The following is a 19,495-nucleotide window of genomic DNA, read 5'->3' as shown; positions in this document are numbered from 1 at the left end:
CAAAGAATCAATAGAAAAACAACAAGCTGTTCCTCACTCTGTCCTCTGCTAGAGCATCTGAAACCATTTAGCACAGAATCAGTCAAAGTTTCCAGCATATTGTAAACATTCCTTTAGCTATAGTGAACATGCTGACATAACCCTCACTCTAGGGGGCACAATGTAAAGTATGAGCAGAGGACAGAAAATATGTGGTAACCTTATTTAACAGTCTTAGCTTAAAAGAAAAAAAAGTCCTATTAACTATTTGTAGCTGGTCATTTTCTCTCCCATATCTTCCAGTGGCCTGTTAGTACCAGTGAATTTTGTATTCAAAGGAAAACTCTAGTATGACACTTTTTTCAGAAGACGTGCATTTTTCATCTTTTGTCCATATATAACACAACGGCATGATTACAAAATATGGCACATCAAATTTGTGAAATGACAGTAGTGACAAAAAGAGTGAAGCATAAGAAGCATTGTATGTCACTTGAAGCCTAAAATTAAAATATTGCCTTATAATGTGTGGGGTCTGAATGTGTCGTAGTGTTATAACAGTCGGATAGCAATGAAAACCAGTCTAACGAAAGTATCCAGTTTCCTTAATTTACTATATTTCTAGTTTTTGAACTTCTTCCAATTTCTTCCTCCCACCTCTTGGTCAAATAATACACTAGGAGTAGTGTACTTTGAAAGACATTTTGCAACATCAGAGTAACAAACTGAAAATATTTAGCCGGGTTCTGCAGCTCTTACTCCCCCTGGGACAGATCCTCAGCTGGTGTAAATTGTCCTAGCTCCATTGATATGAATGGAGGTAGGATAATTTTATACCAGCTGAGGATCTGTCCCATGGAGTTAACCATGTGAAAACTCACCATGAACAAATGTGGCAGTGTCTGGGGAGTTCAAAGGGATTCACCTTTTATGATATATTGTTTAATATACTTTTTAATATAATTTTCCCAAATACACTGTCCCATTAAGGTTTCTAACATCACACTGTTTACAAGTGCACAGATTATGTATTTTATACCATTACATGACTGGAATTTGGGATGATGATATAAATTGTGCTGGGTTTTAAAAGTTGCTGATTTAAGCATGAAAGTAGTCTATTGACATCAGTGGGGCTACTCATGTGCTTGCGGTTAGGCATGTGCTTAAATAACTTGCTGAATTGAGGCTATGATATCCAAAGGCAAGAGATAAAAAGAACCAGTCCTTGGATTCCAGTGATTTAAGACAGTGTCATTGGTGCCTTTCTTTTCTCTATCTACACTTTATCTCATCCACTAATACAAATTCAACTACTGTCTCAAATGCCTGTGATTCTCAGATCTCCCTCTCTGCTCCAGACCTGTCTCCTGTCCAAACTGAAAACACAGCCTGGCTCTCTGACATCTTGTTGTTAATGTCCATCTGTCAGATCTAGCTCAATATGGCTAAAAGCTCTTAATCTTGCCCCCAACTCAGCCCTCCCCGCACTCTCCTTTCTTGATCACCTATGGACAGCATTCCCATCCTGCCTGTCACTCAGCTGTAACCTGGGCATCAGCTTCAACTTGGACCTCTCTCTAGGTCCTCACATTCAACCTATGATTAAATCTTGCAGATTCTTTTGGCATAACATCTGAGTAATATGGCATTTCCTATCCATCCGCATAGCTAACTCTCTCATCCAGGCTCTCATCATCTTGTCTCTCAATTACTGTAACCACCGTGTGTCTGGACTTGACAAATGCAATTTTGCTCTGTTCATATCGATGCAGAATGCTGCTGCAAATACCATTTGCCTAGCCTGTAGCCTTGACCATTTACTAGCTCCCTTTTCTCTGTTTCTCAAATATAAGCTTCTTGAGTTCACTTTCAAGGCCTTCATGGTCTATCCTCGCTCTCCCTTTTATCTTTTTCACTATCGAGATGTTGATTCCCGCCTCCAGTCAGCCCATGATGCCAGCCTCTCTTGCTTACTTGTTAAATTTTCAAACAACCACCTTTGTGCTTTTTTCCATCCTGCCCCTAATACTTGGGAGTAGCTCCATGTAAAAATCTGCACAGCTTCCTCATTACTCCTCTTCAAAAGATTTATTAAAACTCTCCTTTGCTGTGATGCCTACAAAAATCTTGACAACGCTTAGGCTGCTGGTGTGTTGAGTAGGGATGTAAAAGGTTAACTGGTGAACAATATTCTTACTGATTAACCCTCTTTAACAGTTAACTCCAGGCTGACCCCAGCAGCCCTGCGCTGGCTGGCTCGCCAACACCTGCGGCCCCGCGGTTGGTGGTGCGGGCCCAGCTACACTGCCCCACCACCCTGCCAGAGCAGTGCCTCCCAACAAGATCGGTCCCAGCTGCTTAACAGTTTAAATGACATATTTTTAATCATCTGAACGGTTAACTTTTAACGGTATTTACATCCCTAGTGCTGAGACCACTGCTTATCATACTGACTAATATTCACGCATTGTTACCTTTTACTCCCTTGTCTGTTGGTATCTATCTGCTGTCCCTTTTCTTATACTTAGATTGTAAACTCTTTGGGGCAGGGACTGTGTTTATGTTCTGTGTTTGTATAGCCTTCCTGCACAATGACTGCCCCTTGGACCATGGCTATGTCTTCTAGGTACTGTGGTAATACAAATAATAATAGTAGTAATTATATTTAATCATGATCTCCTTAATTAATCTACAAGGCATTTCTGCTGAACATAACTAAATTGTATTTCTGTTCTTTCTCATAACTGTGTTTCTATACATATGAAATATTTATTCTAAATACATTAATGGCTTTATGTAGAGGTTTAGTTAATATCACCTCATGATTTATGTAAAACAAGTACATGCAGTTTATGAAAAAAGCATTTAAAATAATTGTATTCTAAATATCATTCATTTGTCACAGCATACTTGAAAGAATGCAGACTAGCTTTTTGATGTTAACATCCCAAATTATGCAAACTGTAAACATTTTATATGTGGGATTCATGCTTTTCTCAGCTAGACAAGCCCATATATACTTAAAATCAGAATAAAAAATAAGATTGTCTACTTCATATTTTTATTTTATTTCTCTTCAAGTTAGAATACAAGTTAGAATGCTTTCTAGCAGCTTCAAAATATTAAAGTGCCCAGGGACAGGACAGGGATGATGTTTTGAAGTCAATAAATATTTCAGCTTCACATTTCAGCCTTTCTTCTTCATTCCTTTGATCCGGCTTTGGTTTAGTTATCATTCCGCTTGAATGACTTCACACTGTCTGTCTTTCTCTCCACACCAAAAAGAAGTGGTTCTGCATATATTCCACATGTTTGAGCTTTGTCATTGTAAAAGATAGCCATAGTTTCCTCATTGTTTGCTGGTAATAACTGCCTCTAAAAGAAGATATTTGACCACATATAAGATGCAAGCTTTTTAAACCTAATGTATAATTTATATAAAAAGCTATTATTTCATTATTACAGTTTATTAAATGTAATAAAGCATGAAAAGTAAAATTGTATTTTTGTGTTTCAGAGAATTCTTCATAAAAATGAAGAATTATTTTTTTACAATAAACAGTACAGAATGTTAACCCCCTCAATTCTGAAGGCATATGATATCCTAAGTATTTATTATTTTATGCAGCTGAAAAGTCTGCATCTTTAAAGATTGAATTAAAGAGAAGCTGGTCTATAAAGTTACCATCATTAAGAGATCTTTATTTTCCAACAGATACTCCACCCCTACAATCTGAAATACTGGTTGGTCCTTGATCCTGCAGTTGGATACATGTTGGGGAACTCCTGCACTTACATGGATCTCCATTAATATTAATGGGATTCCATGAGGGCAAAAGGGTATTCCCATGCAGATCAGATGGCCGGATTAGGGCCTTACTTTCTATTTTTCGTTTAGAAAAATACGATAAAATATCAGCTATCTGTGGTAGATGGTGATACATGTGAATCTTCTAATGGTTATTTTGTGCATATATTGTTTATAGACAAGAAAATATTTACAGCAGATTATGGAATATCTTCTACCATGAACTTCTATGTTTTTCTTTTGGATAATTTCAAAATTTTTGAGCAGGGTAAATTTTAAATTTGGGATTTTATAGCTACTTAACATTCTGTGCTTTATGATCTCTGTTACATCTTCATGTTTGACTCTGATCTTGCATTCTTCCAAGTGGGCTTTACCAGCTGATTGTAAAGAATAAAACAAAACTATGGCCTGATCCTTGTTCCATTGACATCAGTGGGAGTTTTGCCAGTGGCTTTAATGGGAACAGTCTCATGCCCTGAATCACTGAAATGGTGTAAATCTTTCCTTTGGCGATCCAAGTGTTGGGTCCTTTTCATCTCTCCTTTGGGCATTATCACCCTGATTTAGCTAAGTACTTAAACACATGACTAATTTATCAAAACATTGTATCCATCTTTAAAACACAGACACTTCTTGGGTGAAATGTAGCCATTTAATATTGCCAGAGAAAAAGAAACAGTACAGAATTCTATGTATAATTCAGCATGATGTGGGGAGGGGGAGCTGGAATTTTAGGTGGAGACCCTGTAAAACTCTGCTGGGACATCGGTTCAGTACTCACAGGGGAAGGAGTGAAACAATCACACACCATTTCATCCCCAGCGTTGGCAGTCACATAAAGATTGCTGGCCTGGGCATAATTGGGTCCCAGTCCAGTACCAGTGGCCCTTCTGGAACCCTTGGGATTTTCCACCAGCTTCCAGGTCATCCCCAGATCCACCATAATCTGCCTTTTTTTGGATAAGCATCATAAAAATCTGCTCCAGAGTCACCAGCTACCTTCCCCTCGTACTAGAACCAAGCAAGAAGTTCTCTTTTGAGATCTTGCCTTGGAGGAATCAGTGGCTCAGGCTCAGGTACGAGAGCATTGCCAGATCTGTCGCCAGCTCAAGTCTCGTACGAAAAAGGACAGGGAGGCTAGGCTAAGGTTCAGGTTGATGGAAGCCGCATTCAGACCAGAGTTGGAGCGACGTTAGTCGGACATGGCACTGGTGTGGAGTGCTTCTGTCAGCACAGGTCTCTTGGCACTGTTCCCATTCACTAGCGCCGAGGAAGAAGCACTGTCCCCTATTTTATATCCTCAGTCCATGTGCCTGGAAAACACCAGGACATGTCTGGGCTAGTGGACTTTGCTGATTCAGAGAGTTGAGCAATCTCCCATTGTGTGATGCTTGCGCAGACCTTTTACAGCATTGTAAATCCCTTGATTACAACTCCCCTGCTGATTAATGGTTGTTTAACACCCTCCTGGGAGTGGGTTACCTCCTTCGTTGTCACTGGAGAACTAGCAATGGAGGCTCTCAAACGTACAACATATTATAATCAGTAATAATCATACAGAAAAGTCTCAACTTCATATTCACTAACAATATACGTATTTTGACAGAACAATGGGTTTCAGCAGATCATGACTTTTTGTATGATATCTAACATGGCATGCTTTGTATGAGAGAGATAATTATATGACGGGGTGAATATGGGGCTTTCAGGGTGCTGCTTTGAGGTGCAAAGTGCCACACACATTAATCAAGCAATTTACTTACCAACTTTCTTTCCAAAGCCTCATACACATAAAGACAAAGAAAAGATCCATTCTCTGGTCATTAGAAGAGCTTTGGCTTTTTATCTGTATCAGACTAAGACATTTAGGTCAACGTTGCAGCTGTTCAGCGCAATTGCAGACAGAATGAAGGGCAATCCTGCGTCCTCCCAAAGAATCTATTGTTGGATTTTCTATTCTTAGATTTCATGCTACCACTTGACTAACATGACTCCCCTGAAGAGGGTATTAGCCTATTCAACCAGGTCTCATGACATTTTTGTAGGCTTTCACACTCACGTGCCCATCTTGGACATCTGCAAGGCGGCAACTTGGTCAACAGTCCCTTCTTTTGCCTCACACTAGGCCATCTCCGCTGAATCTAGAGACAATGCCAGATTTGGGTGTGTGGTCCTCTAGTTCCTGTTCAGGTAGACTCCGAGCCTTCCTCCAGAACGAACTGCTTGTCAGTCACCTACAGTGGAATGGATCTGTGCAATCACTCAAAGAAGAAGAAATGGTTGCTAATCTTTCTGTAACGATTTTTCATAAGATGTGTTACACATGTCCATTCGTTCCCCTTTCTACCGGAGTCTATCCAGTAAGAAGGAACTGAGGGGGTTGGGGTGCCTCCTCTCTACACCTGTGCCCAGTGGTGAGAGGCAGCAGGGGGCACTTGGATCGTCCTGAAAGGTACCACTGGGGAAAAAATCTCTGACATCTGTGTCATGGAGTCCCTGGGCGATGCTCTGGAACTGCTCCCCATGAAGCCAGTCAGGACTCTGGGGAAGTCTCCTTTCTGTGAGCAGCCTGTTTTCAGGACACACTGCTTACACAGCTTCCACCTTCCTGGGTCTGACCTCGGAGCATTCAGCATCCTCTGCCCCTCCGTGTGCTTCCCACAGCGAGTCCGCTCATGCGGGGCACCTGGGGAAGCCAGAGGGTCCTGCCCCCCAACTTCGCAGTCAGACGTGACTCTCAGCCAGCCAGTAAAACAGGTTTATTAGACGACAGGAACATGGTCTAAAACAGAGCTTGCAGGTGCAGAGAACAGGACCCCTCAGCTGGGTCCATTTTGGGGGGCAGTGAGCCAGACAACCACGTCTGCACTTCACTCCATGTCCCGGCCAGCCCCAAACTGAAACTCCCTCCAGCCCCTCCTCCTCTGGGCTTTGTCCCTTTCCCGGGCCATGAGGTCACCTGATTCCTTAGTTCTCCAACCCTTTAGCTCTCACCTCGCACGGGGGAAGGGCCCAGGCCATCAGTTGCCAGGAAACAGGGTGTCGGCCATTCTCTGTGTCCAGACCCCTGCACACACCTGCCCTCTAGGGCTCTGCAATGATCATACGCCCTTACCCCACCCCCTAGATACTTAAGAACTGCCATGGGGAAACTGAGGCACCCCCACACTATTCAGAGGAAACATTAAGAACAGTCCCACTTTGTCACAATCTGTGCATTGGATGTGCACACACCTACAGTGGAATGGACACGTGCAACACATATCAAAGAACAAAGGTTAGTAGCTATTTCTTACCCAGGAGGTGGACCAAGGTGACTGTTTAAGCTCTGAACCAATGGCACTGTAGCACTGGATAGACAATAAAGAATGGATCCCGTTGAAGCTATAGAAGGCATTTAAAGTCAATTCTCGTTACCCACTTTCATACTTAACTAGATACAACACCTTAGGAAATATGCCTGGAAATGTTAGTGACCACAAATATAGCAATATTGTCACTCATTCCAAAAACTGGCACCCTTTAAATAAACTAGAAAATATACAGTAAAATGATGAACTGGTTTTAACAATAAAAATATTAACCTGCCTACAATATCTTGCATTCAGTAGTGCTTTTCATTTTAAAAGATCCCAAAACACTTCAAAATTTTAACTATGTACATGGAACTATATTCTCCGGGGAATATGAAAGCATTGGTTTAACAGTGTACAGCAATGCAATTTAGGACAGAAGGTGAGCAAGAATAGAGTTTCAAACAAATACTGCACCTGAGTCTAACTACTCAAGTTAGAATTTGAACAAGACATTGGGGTTACTAGCTAGAGTGTATAGAATACTTGTCTGCTGGGGAGCAAGTATGTAGTAAGCAGTGGGTGGACTTGTATTTGGTAATTTCATATGTTTCAATATTTTATGCCGTAAATACCACAGCTGATAATATCACACAGTAAGGCTTTTAACTTCTGCCTTTTGAAGAAAGTACAGATTAAATTTGAGAATGGCACCGTGGAGAGTATGTATTTAGAAGAACCATTATCTTGCACAGTTTTTTTGCTGTCTGAAATCATAAGTGATGTTTTGGGAATTCAGGTATGCTTTAAGACTTTAGTGACTGCATTTGTAAGTTTGTAAGTAAGTGTAAATCTCCATATTAAATGCCTGCATAGTCTATTGAGACTTGCAAAGGAGACTTGAGTTCTATTGGATGGCTTTTGCTGCAGCAGAAACTTACAATGTTAAGGAATAAGTTCTTGAAACTAGGATATTCTGCTCTTTTAATTACTTATTTTATTATTATTTGAGTCGTTGATTTCTTCGTAATCTTATGCACAACTAAAATACCTTTGTTTTTACAAACGGAAGAAAATGGATGCAATTAAATTTTAAAGCTCTTTCCACAGCTGTACCCTCCATAAACCCACAATCATGCATACCCTGATACCTGACAGTGGGACTCATAAAGGTTTTGTCCATTGTCAAGGAAGCGTTATCCAGTTGTTTTTAAAAAAGAGAGAAGGTTTTTTTTAGCTAATTATCTGTGTGATATTGGGCAAGTTACTTAACCTCTGTGCTTTTTCATTTTCCCTATCTGTAAAATGGGGATAATGGTATCTATTTCACAGAAGAGTCGTGATGTTTTTAAATGTTTGTACTCAGTCCTTGAGAATTTACATGTTAAAAAAAAAATCAGGAAATTCTTACTTAAAAATTCAGTTCTCACTATTCTCCCACAGAGGGCCACAGTCACTTTAACGTTGACCCTGCATTCATTGACAGGATACGTCATTATATATCTACTAGTAGCTGAAAATCTGTGCTGTCACACTGGTGTAAAGTCAAGTGATTAAAAAAAAATGTTTGAGAACTTAAAAATTGCATGGTAACAAACTGTGAAGCCCAGTGATGAATGAACCTGATGATATTCCAAGCAAAAGGACCTGTCAACCATGCTTGTAGCAGTTTCTGTTGCTTCCCACTGACGCAACATTCTAGGCTTCAGAGTGCTGTTGGGAGTTTATAGTGAGTGTTGTGTGTGGTGTTGTGTGGGTGGTTATTTTGATTTGTGTGTGGATTGTGTTGTGTGGGGAGAGTTGTGTAGATGGTGAATGAGAGGTGTGTGTGCTGTGCTTATGTATTTGGGGTAATTGTGAATGCTGGTTGCAGTGTTGTGATGATTTGTGTCTGGGAGATTGTGCTGGGAGATTTGTGTTGATTTGTGAGGGCGGCAGTTGGCAAAATAGTCCACCCATTTGTGCAGTCTCCCTCATACATCCAGTTAAATTGTTATATGCAAATTTGGGGGGGTGAGAGCTCAGTGGTTTGAGCATTGGCCTGCTAAACCCAGGGTTGTGAGTTCAATCCTTGAGGGGGCCATTTAGGGAACTGGGGCAAAAATTGGGGATTGGTCCTGCTTTCAGCAGGGCGTTGGACTAGATGACCTCCTGAGGTCCCTTCCAACCCTGATATTCTATGAATTAGCTGTAGAATAAGGATAGAGAAAGTCTCTCTGGGGGCACTTCTTTCAGGTTACAGGCCTACTTCTGCACCTCTCTGAGTAGAGCCCCTTGGTTCATCTCAGTTTTAGACTGTATCAACAGGCGACAGAACCTCATGTTTACCACCTGTATTTACTTACAGCAGATCCAGCTGGTTTTCCCCCCTGCGATGGAATCCTCTCCAGGACCTGTGACCCAGGCTGGTAACAGCAGTGGCAGAAAACAGCTTGTTCAAAATAAATTATGATTTATCCATCCATAGGAACATCACAAGTAGAGAGAAAAGGGTTAAAAGTAAAAAGAATCTACATGCCTCTTAACCTTATCCTTTCCTTGCCCATTTAGGCAGGTTCCACTTTTCCCAGTCACCCCTGCTGAGTCTGAGGTTCAGCCTGCATCTCTGCAGACCCGCTCTCTGTTAGAGGCTCTCTCTGAATTCACAGGCTGTCTTTTAACCATTTCAGAGTTCCCAGAACCTGGTCCATAGTGGTTTGTGAATTTCTCCAGAGGGGATCAGAGATAATTTTCCAACCTTGGATTTCCTATATTGTCCATTTGAGCACAAGGCAATTAGAGTTGTCTAGAGTCATTAGCTTTGTTTGCAGGAACGAAGTTAACTGACTTCATACTTAACAAGCAAACCATCAAACATCAAACCCACAGATTATATAAATATAACATTCATAAAAATTAATATAGCTATCACCCATGTTCTTCGATGTATGTCATAGGAAGAGATAGGTAGATACATGTATAAATGACATGTGTTATGCCACCACAGGTTTAGCAGATGTGGACTTTGTATATGGGTTGAGTGTTTTAGGTGAGAGAGAGAAATAGGATTCATTTTTAAAATCTACTTCTCCTTACAAATGTACTTAAGCTTTATATCAAATGGATTTTAACAAGTGGGGCAGTCAGTGTTTGCACACAGTGCTTGCAGTCCATGGTTTTCATTATCTCATTAGACAGTTGTAAATCGACCTTCTTTCAGCACAGCCAAATTTTTCTCTGTGCAAGTAACCATATTGCTCTGTGTTTATGGTGTTCATCTCACACCCAATATATTCTTCAAAAATAGCTTTGCATGTTTTTTTCTGGCTGCTTGGCCACTCAGAGGTAGAGTGGTGAGGGAAAGTGGAGAATTCCCCCCTAGATCTGCTGCTCATGGCCACCTAGATAAGAACGGCCATACTGGGTCAGACCAAAGGTCCATCTAGTCCAGTATTCTGTCTGCCAACAGTGGCCAATGCCAGGTACTTCAGAGGGAATGAACAGAAGCTAATATATAGTTGAACGTAAAATGGGTAGCTGCATGAGAAGACTTATTACATATGGGGTGCTTCCGTTAAGTACCCAATTAAGTGCACATTGTTTGCATAATGCTTATTACATAACAACGAGACTTCTTCTAAAGAGGGCTCGTAAATATCTGCCACAAAAGCCAAATTTGTATTTGCCCGATGCTGTTACAGCTCAGTGAGAGCCTAGGCAGAGTTAAGGTGGTTAGGAAACCGCTTGGGAACTTTAACTGAGAAGTTCCTTTTGTTTTGAGGGGAGTGCTGTATTTGAACTCAGGCAATTTTTCCCCTCTCCGTCTAGCTGAGCTGTTTTTCTGCACCTGGATGGCACTGAAGTGTGTGACATAGCAGTTGAACAATAGGTTTTAGGCAGTTCCTCCCCCCCCCCCCCCACCCACCCCCGGCCATTTTAGACCACACTGCACAAGACAAAAGGGTGGGGGTGATAGAGGAGATCTTTCTAGATCGTTGATACTGGGGTAAGATAACTCAAACTGGAAACAGTAGGTTTTATAGTGGTGGTATCCCAGAGCTGTTTAAGTTGCATTATTTTTTAATACATATAGGGGGAAAAACAAGAAAATTTGAAACAAAAAGGCATTAAGTTTCCAAAAGTATTTGAGATATGTTAGAAACCAAATATATATTAAATGCAATCTTTTTTATACACTTTTAATGAATGAACTATTGAATATTTACTACCCGTCTGAAATTCTCTTTATTCTTCTGGTAGGAAAGACATTTTAAATCATGAGGACAATTGCATTGAAAAGAATAACAAATTCATAGGTCTGGAAGGAATCTTGAGCGGTCATCTAATCCAGTTCTTTATGATGATTCAGGGCCAAGTATACCTAGACCATCCCAGATAGGTATTCATCTAATCTAGAGGTTCTCAAACTGGTCTGTGGACCACCAGTGGTCCATGAGCTCCATTTAAAGGTGGTCCGCAGATAGTTCCTTCTAAGGTGTGCATCTGGGCGGTCGCACATGAGAGAATGAGGGGCCATCCACCTAATTAGTGAATCCGCACAGGCATGGCTCCATTAATTAAGTGCCTTGACCCTGGAGAAGACACACGTGAAAAGTGAGATGGTGGCCTTGCGGGGAATAGGAGGTAGGTGGGAGGGGACGTGGGGTGAGAAGAGGGGGTGGGGGGAATTTGGGATGTGCAGGGCTGCGGCGACCAGAGAAAGAGGCGACTTTCCCCACCTCCAGGGCTGCAGCTACCGGGGACAGACGGCTCTCCTTCCCAGCCTCAGCTCTGTGGCTGCTGTCGTGGGGAGATACCCCCCTCCTTCTCAGCCCCAGTTCAGGGGCTGCTGCAGTGGGGGAAAGAGGGAGATACCTACCCCCTCCTTCCCAGCTCCAGCTCAGGGGCTGCTGCGAAGGGGGAGAGAGGGCACATCGATCACATTAGAAAGGTAAGACTGCTGATATGAAAATATGAGTTGTGTGCTTTTATTTGTAGAACAAAAAAATATAAATTATTATTAAGGGTGTTTTAATATAGTGCTTTTATCCAAAGTTAGCTTTACAATAGTTAGCTACCGGTACAAACAACATTTGGAAAGATCATTAAGTGGTCTGCCGAGACCCTCGGCAATTTTCAAGTGGTCCATGAAAAAAAAGTTTGAGAACCACTGGTCTCATTTGTTCTTTAAAATCTCTAATGATAGGAATTCCACAACCTCCCTTGGAAGCCTGTTCCAGTACTTAGCTATCCTTATAGTTAGGAAGTTTTTCTTAATACGTAACCTAAATCTCCCTTGCTTCAGTGCAACTCCACAATGATACCTGGGCATTATAAATTACATTGTTTTCTTTTCTTGTGACCATTTTTAAATTTTTTTTTTCTTTTTAACTACCCTGGGATTGTGAAGCTGTTACGGCTTGCGGTCAGCATGCCACTCTCAGAAACTAATAATGATGAAATGTTCCTGTCATTATCCATATTGTAGCTGGTGTGACTATCAGTAACTAAGGGCTAGATTGTGGCCCTAAGCAAACGGATGGCTCCTAAGCCCTCACCTTCCAGGAACAGCCCTAGGAGGCACTGTGACTCAGGTGTCATACTTCTGACTAACAGTCCATCCTCTGCATCTTCCTAGCTGCTGGGGAGTAGTAATATTCTTCTGGCCTACACCATCGGTAAATTATTACTCACCTGCACTATATCTGCTCCAATGACAGTGAGTGGGAATCTCCATTTAGTCCTCACTCAGCTGCTCCAGGGATAGTGTAAATGGGTGAATAGCCTTGCCTACACCTAGTGGCATGAACCTAAAGTCATGGTATCACACACTGGGAAAGAAATTGGGTTCTTAATCCACTCTTATGCCCTTAAACAGGCACACAATCCAAGTCAGAATCTGATCCCAAAATTAACATAATGGGCATTATTCTAGCTTCCATAGAAAAAGCTTTCAGTGATTTCAGTAGTTGCCAAATGCCTAGGTTAGCCAAATACATCAATTTTAAATGGCAGGAATACTTAGCAGAAGGTAGACTATGCTAATGTGTTCCTTTTAAAAATTCTTTTTCTTTATTTTTAAGGAAGTTGAAGTGGCTGGCACATGACAAATCTCAGGATTGTAAATGAAGCCATGTATGTTAATACTGTCTTCACAAATATTTTTGGCATAGAAAGCATGGAAAGGGAGAGCAATTTTGCCTTACTGTGGCATGTTTCATGCTGAATTTTAGTACATACACCTTGCTCATAAACTGGATATTTCAGACTCTTGTCTTCTGTGCCCGTGCCATTAGGCTGCAGGAAAACGTACTCTTCTGTAAAATAAATCTTTGTCAAAGTGATTACTTCATCTCCTTTTATAGGTTTCACCAAACTTTATAAGCATTAGGCCGCTGAGTCCCTATAAGTGGGTTTCCACAGCTGCCAGAAATATAAGAGGACTTGGCAAAGAACTTAAATAGTCATGAATCTGACTGACTGGTATCATTTTAACAAGAAAACATTAAGGACTGTTATGACCTACAAATTTTCAATATTACCGAAAACCCCTAGAAATTACAGATTGAGTGTGTGCGTGTGCTGAGCAGTGGGGGTAGGGAATAAAATTAATCACCCAGGAATGTTTTGTAAGTGTTTATACATATATAAGTGTGTGTGTGTGAGAGAGAGAGAGAGAATTTTGAAATGTCATAATGAATGGAAGACTTGTGCTTGGTGGGTTCTTTATGCTGGGAATGGCTGGTTTATAGATTGGCTTATCTTCCCTACCCTAGGTTACCATTCTGCCAGTGTTGACTTTATTTATTTATGTATTTATTTTATTGTGGTAGGCATCCAAAGGCCCTTGGGAACCTTACTCACAATAATACTGGTTCATACTACATCTGAGAGAGCCTCTCGGGGTTATTCTATCTCATGTAAATCACTGGACCACCCCTGTTTTCCATTGATATGATTTGTAATACTGTAATAGCTTACTGCATTTGATTATCTTCTCCAGGAAGACATTCTAGAAGCCGAGGGAAATGATTATGATGAAGCAGTAAGGAAAAGTAAATAAAAACATTTTATACTCCATTTATAAATACACTTCACAGTGCTTCTTTCTCAAATTGCCATCCTAGTCTTCATAGTCAACTTTAACTGTGATAATTTGTGCTTGTGTAAGACTGCTAATTCTGTTGCCTTACCCTTTATACACTGACACAAGGGGAATTTGCTGCTTTTTTATAAATAAATTGGGGCCAAAGAGTAAATTCACCCTTTTTTTTTTTTTATATTCATGCCAGCTCAGCTTTAGGGGATTTGAGTGATGTAAGTGTATTGTACTGGGCCCCACAACTAGTACAACAGAAAAAATAATCTTCAAAGTGAATATTTTAGTGCTTCATGCAAGGCACACTGCTCAATGTCTGGGGGAAAAAATAAAGCTGCTCTTACATTTGTGAACCACAGTCCATTGTTGTACATGTTTTCTAAGCTCCAATATAAATCTTAAATGCATAACAAGTAGACAGTACTGACGCCCACACCCTTGAAAAAAATGAAGTCTTATTCCTGATTATAATGAGCATGTTGTATCAGTTCATGGGATTAAATCCTTGAAGGAAAGGAAGGTGCGTACATAAAATCAGATTTCTAAAGGTTAAGTAGAGTTCATTGCATTTATTTCATAATATTTCACTATGAAACTCTAGTCTTCAAGAAAGTGGATGCATGAAAACCAATTAGGAAGTTCTTTAATAGCATAAAGACTGACGCCCAGGGCCAGCTCCAGGTACCAGCGAAGGAAGCAGGTACCTGGGGCGGCCAATAGAAAGGGGCAACACTCCATCAGTTATCGGGGCAGCATGTCCAGGTCTTCAGCGTCAATTCGGTGGCGGGTCCTTAATTCCCTCCCTTCCACTTCGGCAGCAGCTCAATCGGGGTTGTCTCCCCTCACCACCCCCACCCCCCTCCCGCCGCTTGAGATGGCAAAAAATCTGGAGCTGGCCCTGCTGACACCTCCTTTTAAATTTAACTTTATCACGTTATTGGCTAGACAATTAATTCCGTTGTCTCTTGTCAATTATCAGTGGGGATATGTTTGAATAGGCTGCATGTTTGAGTTTACTTTTTATCTGGAATTGATGCTAAGGCTTCAGATGGACAGGAAGAGTAAATTGTCTCCCAGGATTGAGTTACCTAGGGTAGGGGCCTTGGGGAGGATTACAAAGACATTGAGATTCCCCTCGCCATGTTTCCTCTAAATTAGTTCTCCTGAGCAGCACCTTACTGGTGGCATTCTGCTAGGATCTCTCCAGTTTGTCTGCTTTTGTTGCCTCACTTTAAAGAGGTTCTACAGCATACAGGGACCCAGCGGAAAATTAGTTCAACCTATACTGCATTAATTTTCTTGTAGAATCCCAATGGGGCTGGAAGAGGGGGGAATGATACATGTTCTTATCTCTGCTTTGAACCTTCTCCTTCCCCAATTTCTACATGCAGATGCCCCCTGTCAGTGCATGGATTTCAGGGGGATGATTGGGTCTAGATATGAAGGTAAAGTATCTGGCTCAATGCATGACTCAACTGTCATGTGATAGTGCAGGAGGATTCTTGGCAATTGAGCTATACTCAGTACATAAGTTCTGAGAAATTTGCCTGTGTTTTTGTAATTGTAAACTGTATCAAATATCATTAAACCCATAGCTCCTGACTATCATATGGTATGATACAAATTAAAACCTAGAAGTTCCCTCTGCACATTGAATCTACAGAGAGATAAAACCATATATTGGTTTTGTGCCACTTATCTGTGTGTAATCTTTTAAAAGGGAGAATGGTTTAGTAGTTCAAGCATAGAACTAGGAGTCAGGAGTTCTGAGGTCTGTTCCTGGCTCAGTTACTGTCTTGCTGTGTCATTGGACGAGTTGCCTGACCTTGCTGTGCCTCAGGTTTCCTATCAGAAAAATGGTGCTCCCTGCCTTCCTCACAGCAATATTTTGAGAGTAATCCAATAATGTTTGTAAAGTGTTTTGAGAATCTTGGGTGGAAGCTACCATAGAATTGCCAAATGTTATGAATCATCATTATTATTTTTCTGCTTAAAGTGTGAAACATGACAAAACAAAGGAAATGCCATTAAGTATATATCACTCCAAAGAACTTTGGCTTAATGAAACATGAGAAAAGTGTGCTAGTGTAAAAGAATACGGGGAGACCTACATTGTTCAGACAAGATCATAGGGAATGCAAAGGAGGTTGAGCCAACTTAATATGTACATAGTTTTAAAAGTAACCAAGAAGCAATATTTAATTTTCATAGGTTAAATTAAGGGACTGTTACAGAAATAAAACAATGTTTTATATAAAGAAAAAACAGCTGGTACTGCTTGTTTGTGAAAAGAACAAGCTACTGGTATGTAAGTGGGTTGGAAATGTGGTGCATTAAATTCATGTAGAGGATTGCATCTTTACGCAGTCCATAAAAGGAAACTAGAAAATGGAAATGTTTTGGCATTGAGCATAAAGAATGTTTGCCTAAGGGTTATATATTACCAGCTAACAATATTACGGCGAGAGCATGAAAAGGCTAAGGTGGTTGACAAAGAAAAATGGCAGAACTGTTTTCACCAGGATATTTCCAATGTATTTTGTGAGAAAATCCAACTAAACATCATAATTAAAATTAGCATGTGTGTCTTTTTGTTGTCCCCAGTTCCTTTTTTACATGGAGGGGGGGAAAATAGGTATGCTCTATATTAGAGAATTCCCAGTCTCCTTACGTCTGAGTTCTCTTACGGTGGTACAGGTCAGCAGAAATGTAGGGTATTTTTTCAAATATATTTTTGTGTTACATCACCATTTAGTTTTCTGTGTGTATTTAGCCATAATCTACAAAAGTTATTTGATCTTTTTGAGGATAGAATCCTCTTCTGGTCCTCCAACTTGCGAAGATTTAGGATGCTTTCTTTGTCAAAGTGTGTTATGAAAGCAGTAGAAGCGGATGTGAATGCAACAACTTCCAGCATATCAGAATTGGCAGTTCCCAGACCTTTATTAAAAGATTCCTTATTGGTGTATAGTGAGCTCAGTGCTGGCAGGGTGATGGGTTAGATAACTTAGTTGGTCTTTTCCATTTCTAACATGTCTGATTTTAATGGCAATCATTTGAGTCAAGAAATGGGATATTCACCATAAGGGGCTATCCCTGTGTATAAAATGAAAATGTCAACCAGAACCACTATTCGATCCAGGCCTTGTTTTAACTATTTTTCTGTTGCCATTTATGCCACCATGCTATGCCTGTGTATGCTAAAAGGTGTTTCTATGATCTAGCCTTTGATATTTAAAATGTAGTATCCTTAAACATTTCCGATTAACTTATTTTTCTTCCTTTTAAAAGTTTGCATCAAAATGTGTAAAAATTATTTACTAATTAGGACAGTGATATGTCAGTACAGTGGCAGATGCATATGATTTTTTGCTTATATACATATATTTACATATGTATATCTTGATAGTTTTGTTACATCTTGATAATTTGTAAATATTTTTAAAACAACAATGCAAATATGTGTACAGACTCCTAAAAATAGTAATTCATTCTTTGATATATTAAGATATAGTGCCTTGGGATAATAAGACTTGGAAATTTAACTCCTGTCACTTCTGTAAAGGCTGAATAGGTATCATAGTATTAATGTATCCGATGAAGTGAGCTGTAGCCCCTGAAAGCTTATGCTCAAATAAATTTGTTTGTCTCTAAGGTGCCAAAAGTCCTCCTTTTCTTTTTGTGAATACAGACTAACATGGCTGCTATTCTGAAACATAGTATTAAGGGTTTTCACTAGATATGACTATGCAGGTACCATGTGCCTCATGTTCTCGATACTAACATTTTATGCCAGGCAGTTGAATAATCCCGTGTCTCCCTTGGCAGAGATGTACAGGGGACACGATCGTGGTCAGTTAATGGAACAATGTAGTCTTACTGTAAAGCATTTTTTTCATTTAAATATCCGTGGAAGATACATTATAGTTATTGAAGGAAAGATTAAAGAAAGAGTTTATATGTGGCACAATAAAGCTGTATTATTTAAGCTGTCATGACTTAGTTGAGGGCTTTGAAGGTGGTGTTGCTTTCATGATATCCGTACTATTTACAGGCTTGCTAAATCCAATAAGAGAAAGTGAAAAATAATTCTAGACTTCTTACCCAGGTTACTGTTCTGTTCTTCAAAGTATTACTGAGGAAAGTTTGGCATAAGCTGGGACAGGAAATTGAAACCTGAATACTATTTTAAACTGATAGGGTTAAAGGCCTTTCTTTTACACCAGCACACTTGTTCTTTTATTTGATACTTGAACTCTGAAAATTTTCTGTGACTTTCTAGGGAGAAGGAGGAGCAGCTGACTCGGGTGACAGAGGTACAGAAGCTGCAGGCCCAGCAGGCAGATGCTGCCCTGGAGGAGTTTAAGCGGCAGGTGGAGTTGAACTCAGAAAAAGTCTATGCTGAAATGAAACAGCAGGTGAGAAGGTCACAATGCCAGCCTTTCTGAAACTCTCTGTCTCAGTAGGGTAGCATATTCTGATCTTATAATGCCAGAAACATGTTTCACTTGATAGTGCTACATCAAAATCTTTCACAATGTAGTGACTTTGCTAGCAAGTCAGAGGGGGCTGTTAGCAGTTGATTCATCTTTATAAGAAAGCCAGGATTGTCATTGTTACATGGCTGTCTACAGTTGTATTACTGATTAGAGCTTTTCCAGGATTCAGAGTAAAATGTGTTAGTTTATATACTTTTATGGAACAAAGTCTATACTTTCCCACTTTTTCAACTTTGTCTCTCTGGCTATTCTTTTAGGGACATGTCATTCTCCTATTAATGGGAATTTTGCAATGGTTTCAATAAGAACAGACCCAGGCTCATTCTGATGGTGGTCACTGATGAGCAGATGACAACAAAAGCGTTTTTCCCCACTTGAAAATTACTATTAATGATAATTTATTTACATACTACTTAGTGTGCTAGTCATTTTACAGAACAAACTAGATTAATGTATTAGCCCGAAGGAGCTAGGAGGAACAGTAGAGTGGGAAGGGATGAGAAATAAAGGGAGACACAGGTACATGGAGTGGCCTACTAATGTCATAAAAATGCTTATGGTATCTCAGTCTAGTGAATTGATCTGATCCATTCTGCCTTGCAACTTGCCTCTTTAATGGGAAAATCCAGTTGTTTCTTATTACAGGATGATGTAGCATGAGACTTAGAATGGATTTAAGGGGCAACTGGTGGTAAAGCATCCTGGTGAACACTTCTATAAAATAGAGATTGTTTCAGTTCTGAGGCTTTCCTCTTGCATTGGAGAGCAATAGAAATAGTGGAAGATGTGGTCTTGTTGCAGTTGCCACCTCTGGCCATCAGTAGATCTCTGT

General features: G+C 40.3%; 1 protein-coding gene across 7 annotated transcripts in view; it reads left to right on the top strand.

Moving 5' to 3' along the window:
• CEP112 (centrosomal protein 112) overlaps nucleotides 1-19,495 on the top strand; it is a 361,941-nt gene that overhangs the window by 131,741 nt on the left and 210,705 nt on the right. For all 7 annotated transcript variants that reach the window (XR_007352397.2, XM_048817467.2, XM_048817466.2 and 4 more), the window contains one exon: nucleotides 18,447-18,582. Coding sequence is in view for 6 of the 7 variants with exons in the window: in XM_048817467.2 (XP_048673424.2) it covers nucleotides 18,447-18,582 (136 nt within the window). In the remaining variant the exon portion in view is untranslated. The remainder of the gene's footprint in view (nucleotides 1-18,446; nucleotides 18,583-19,495) is intronic.

Source organism: Caretta caretta, chromosome 14 (genome assembly GCF_965140235.1).
Source record: "Caretta caretta isolate rCarCar2 chromosome 14, rCarCar1.hap1, whole genome shotgun sequence".
Taxonomy (NCBI): Eukaryota; Metazoa; Chordata; order Testudines; family Cheloniidae; genus Caretta; species Caretta caretta.
Note: the sequence above shows the minus strand (reverse complement) of the source record. Positions and strands in the feature narration are given on the sequence as shown.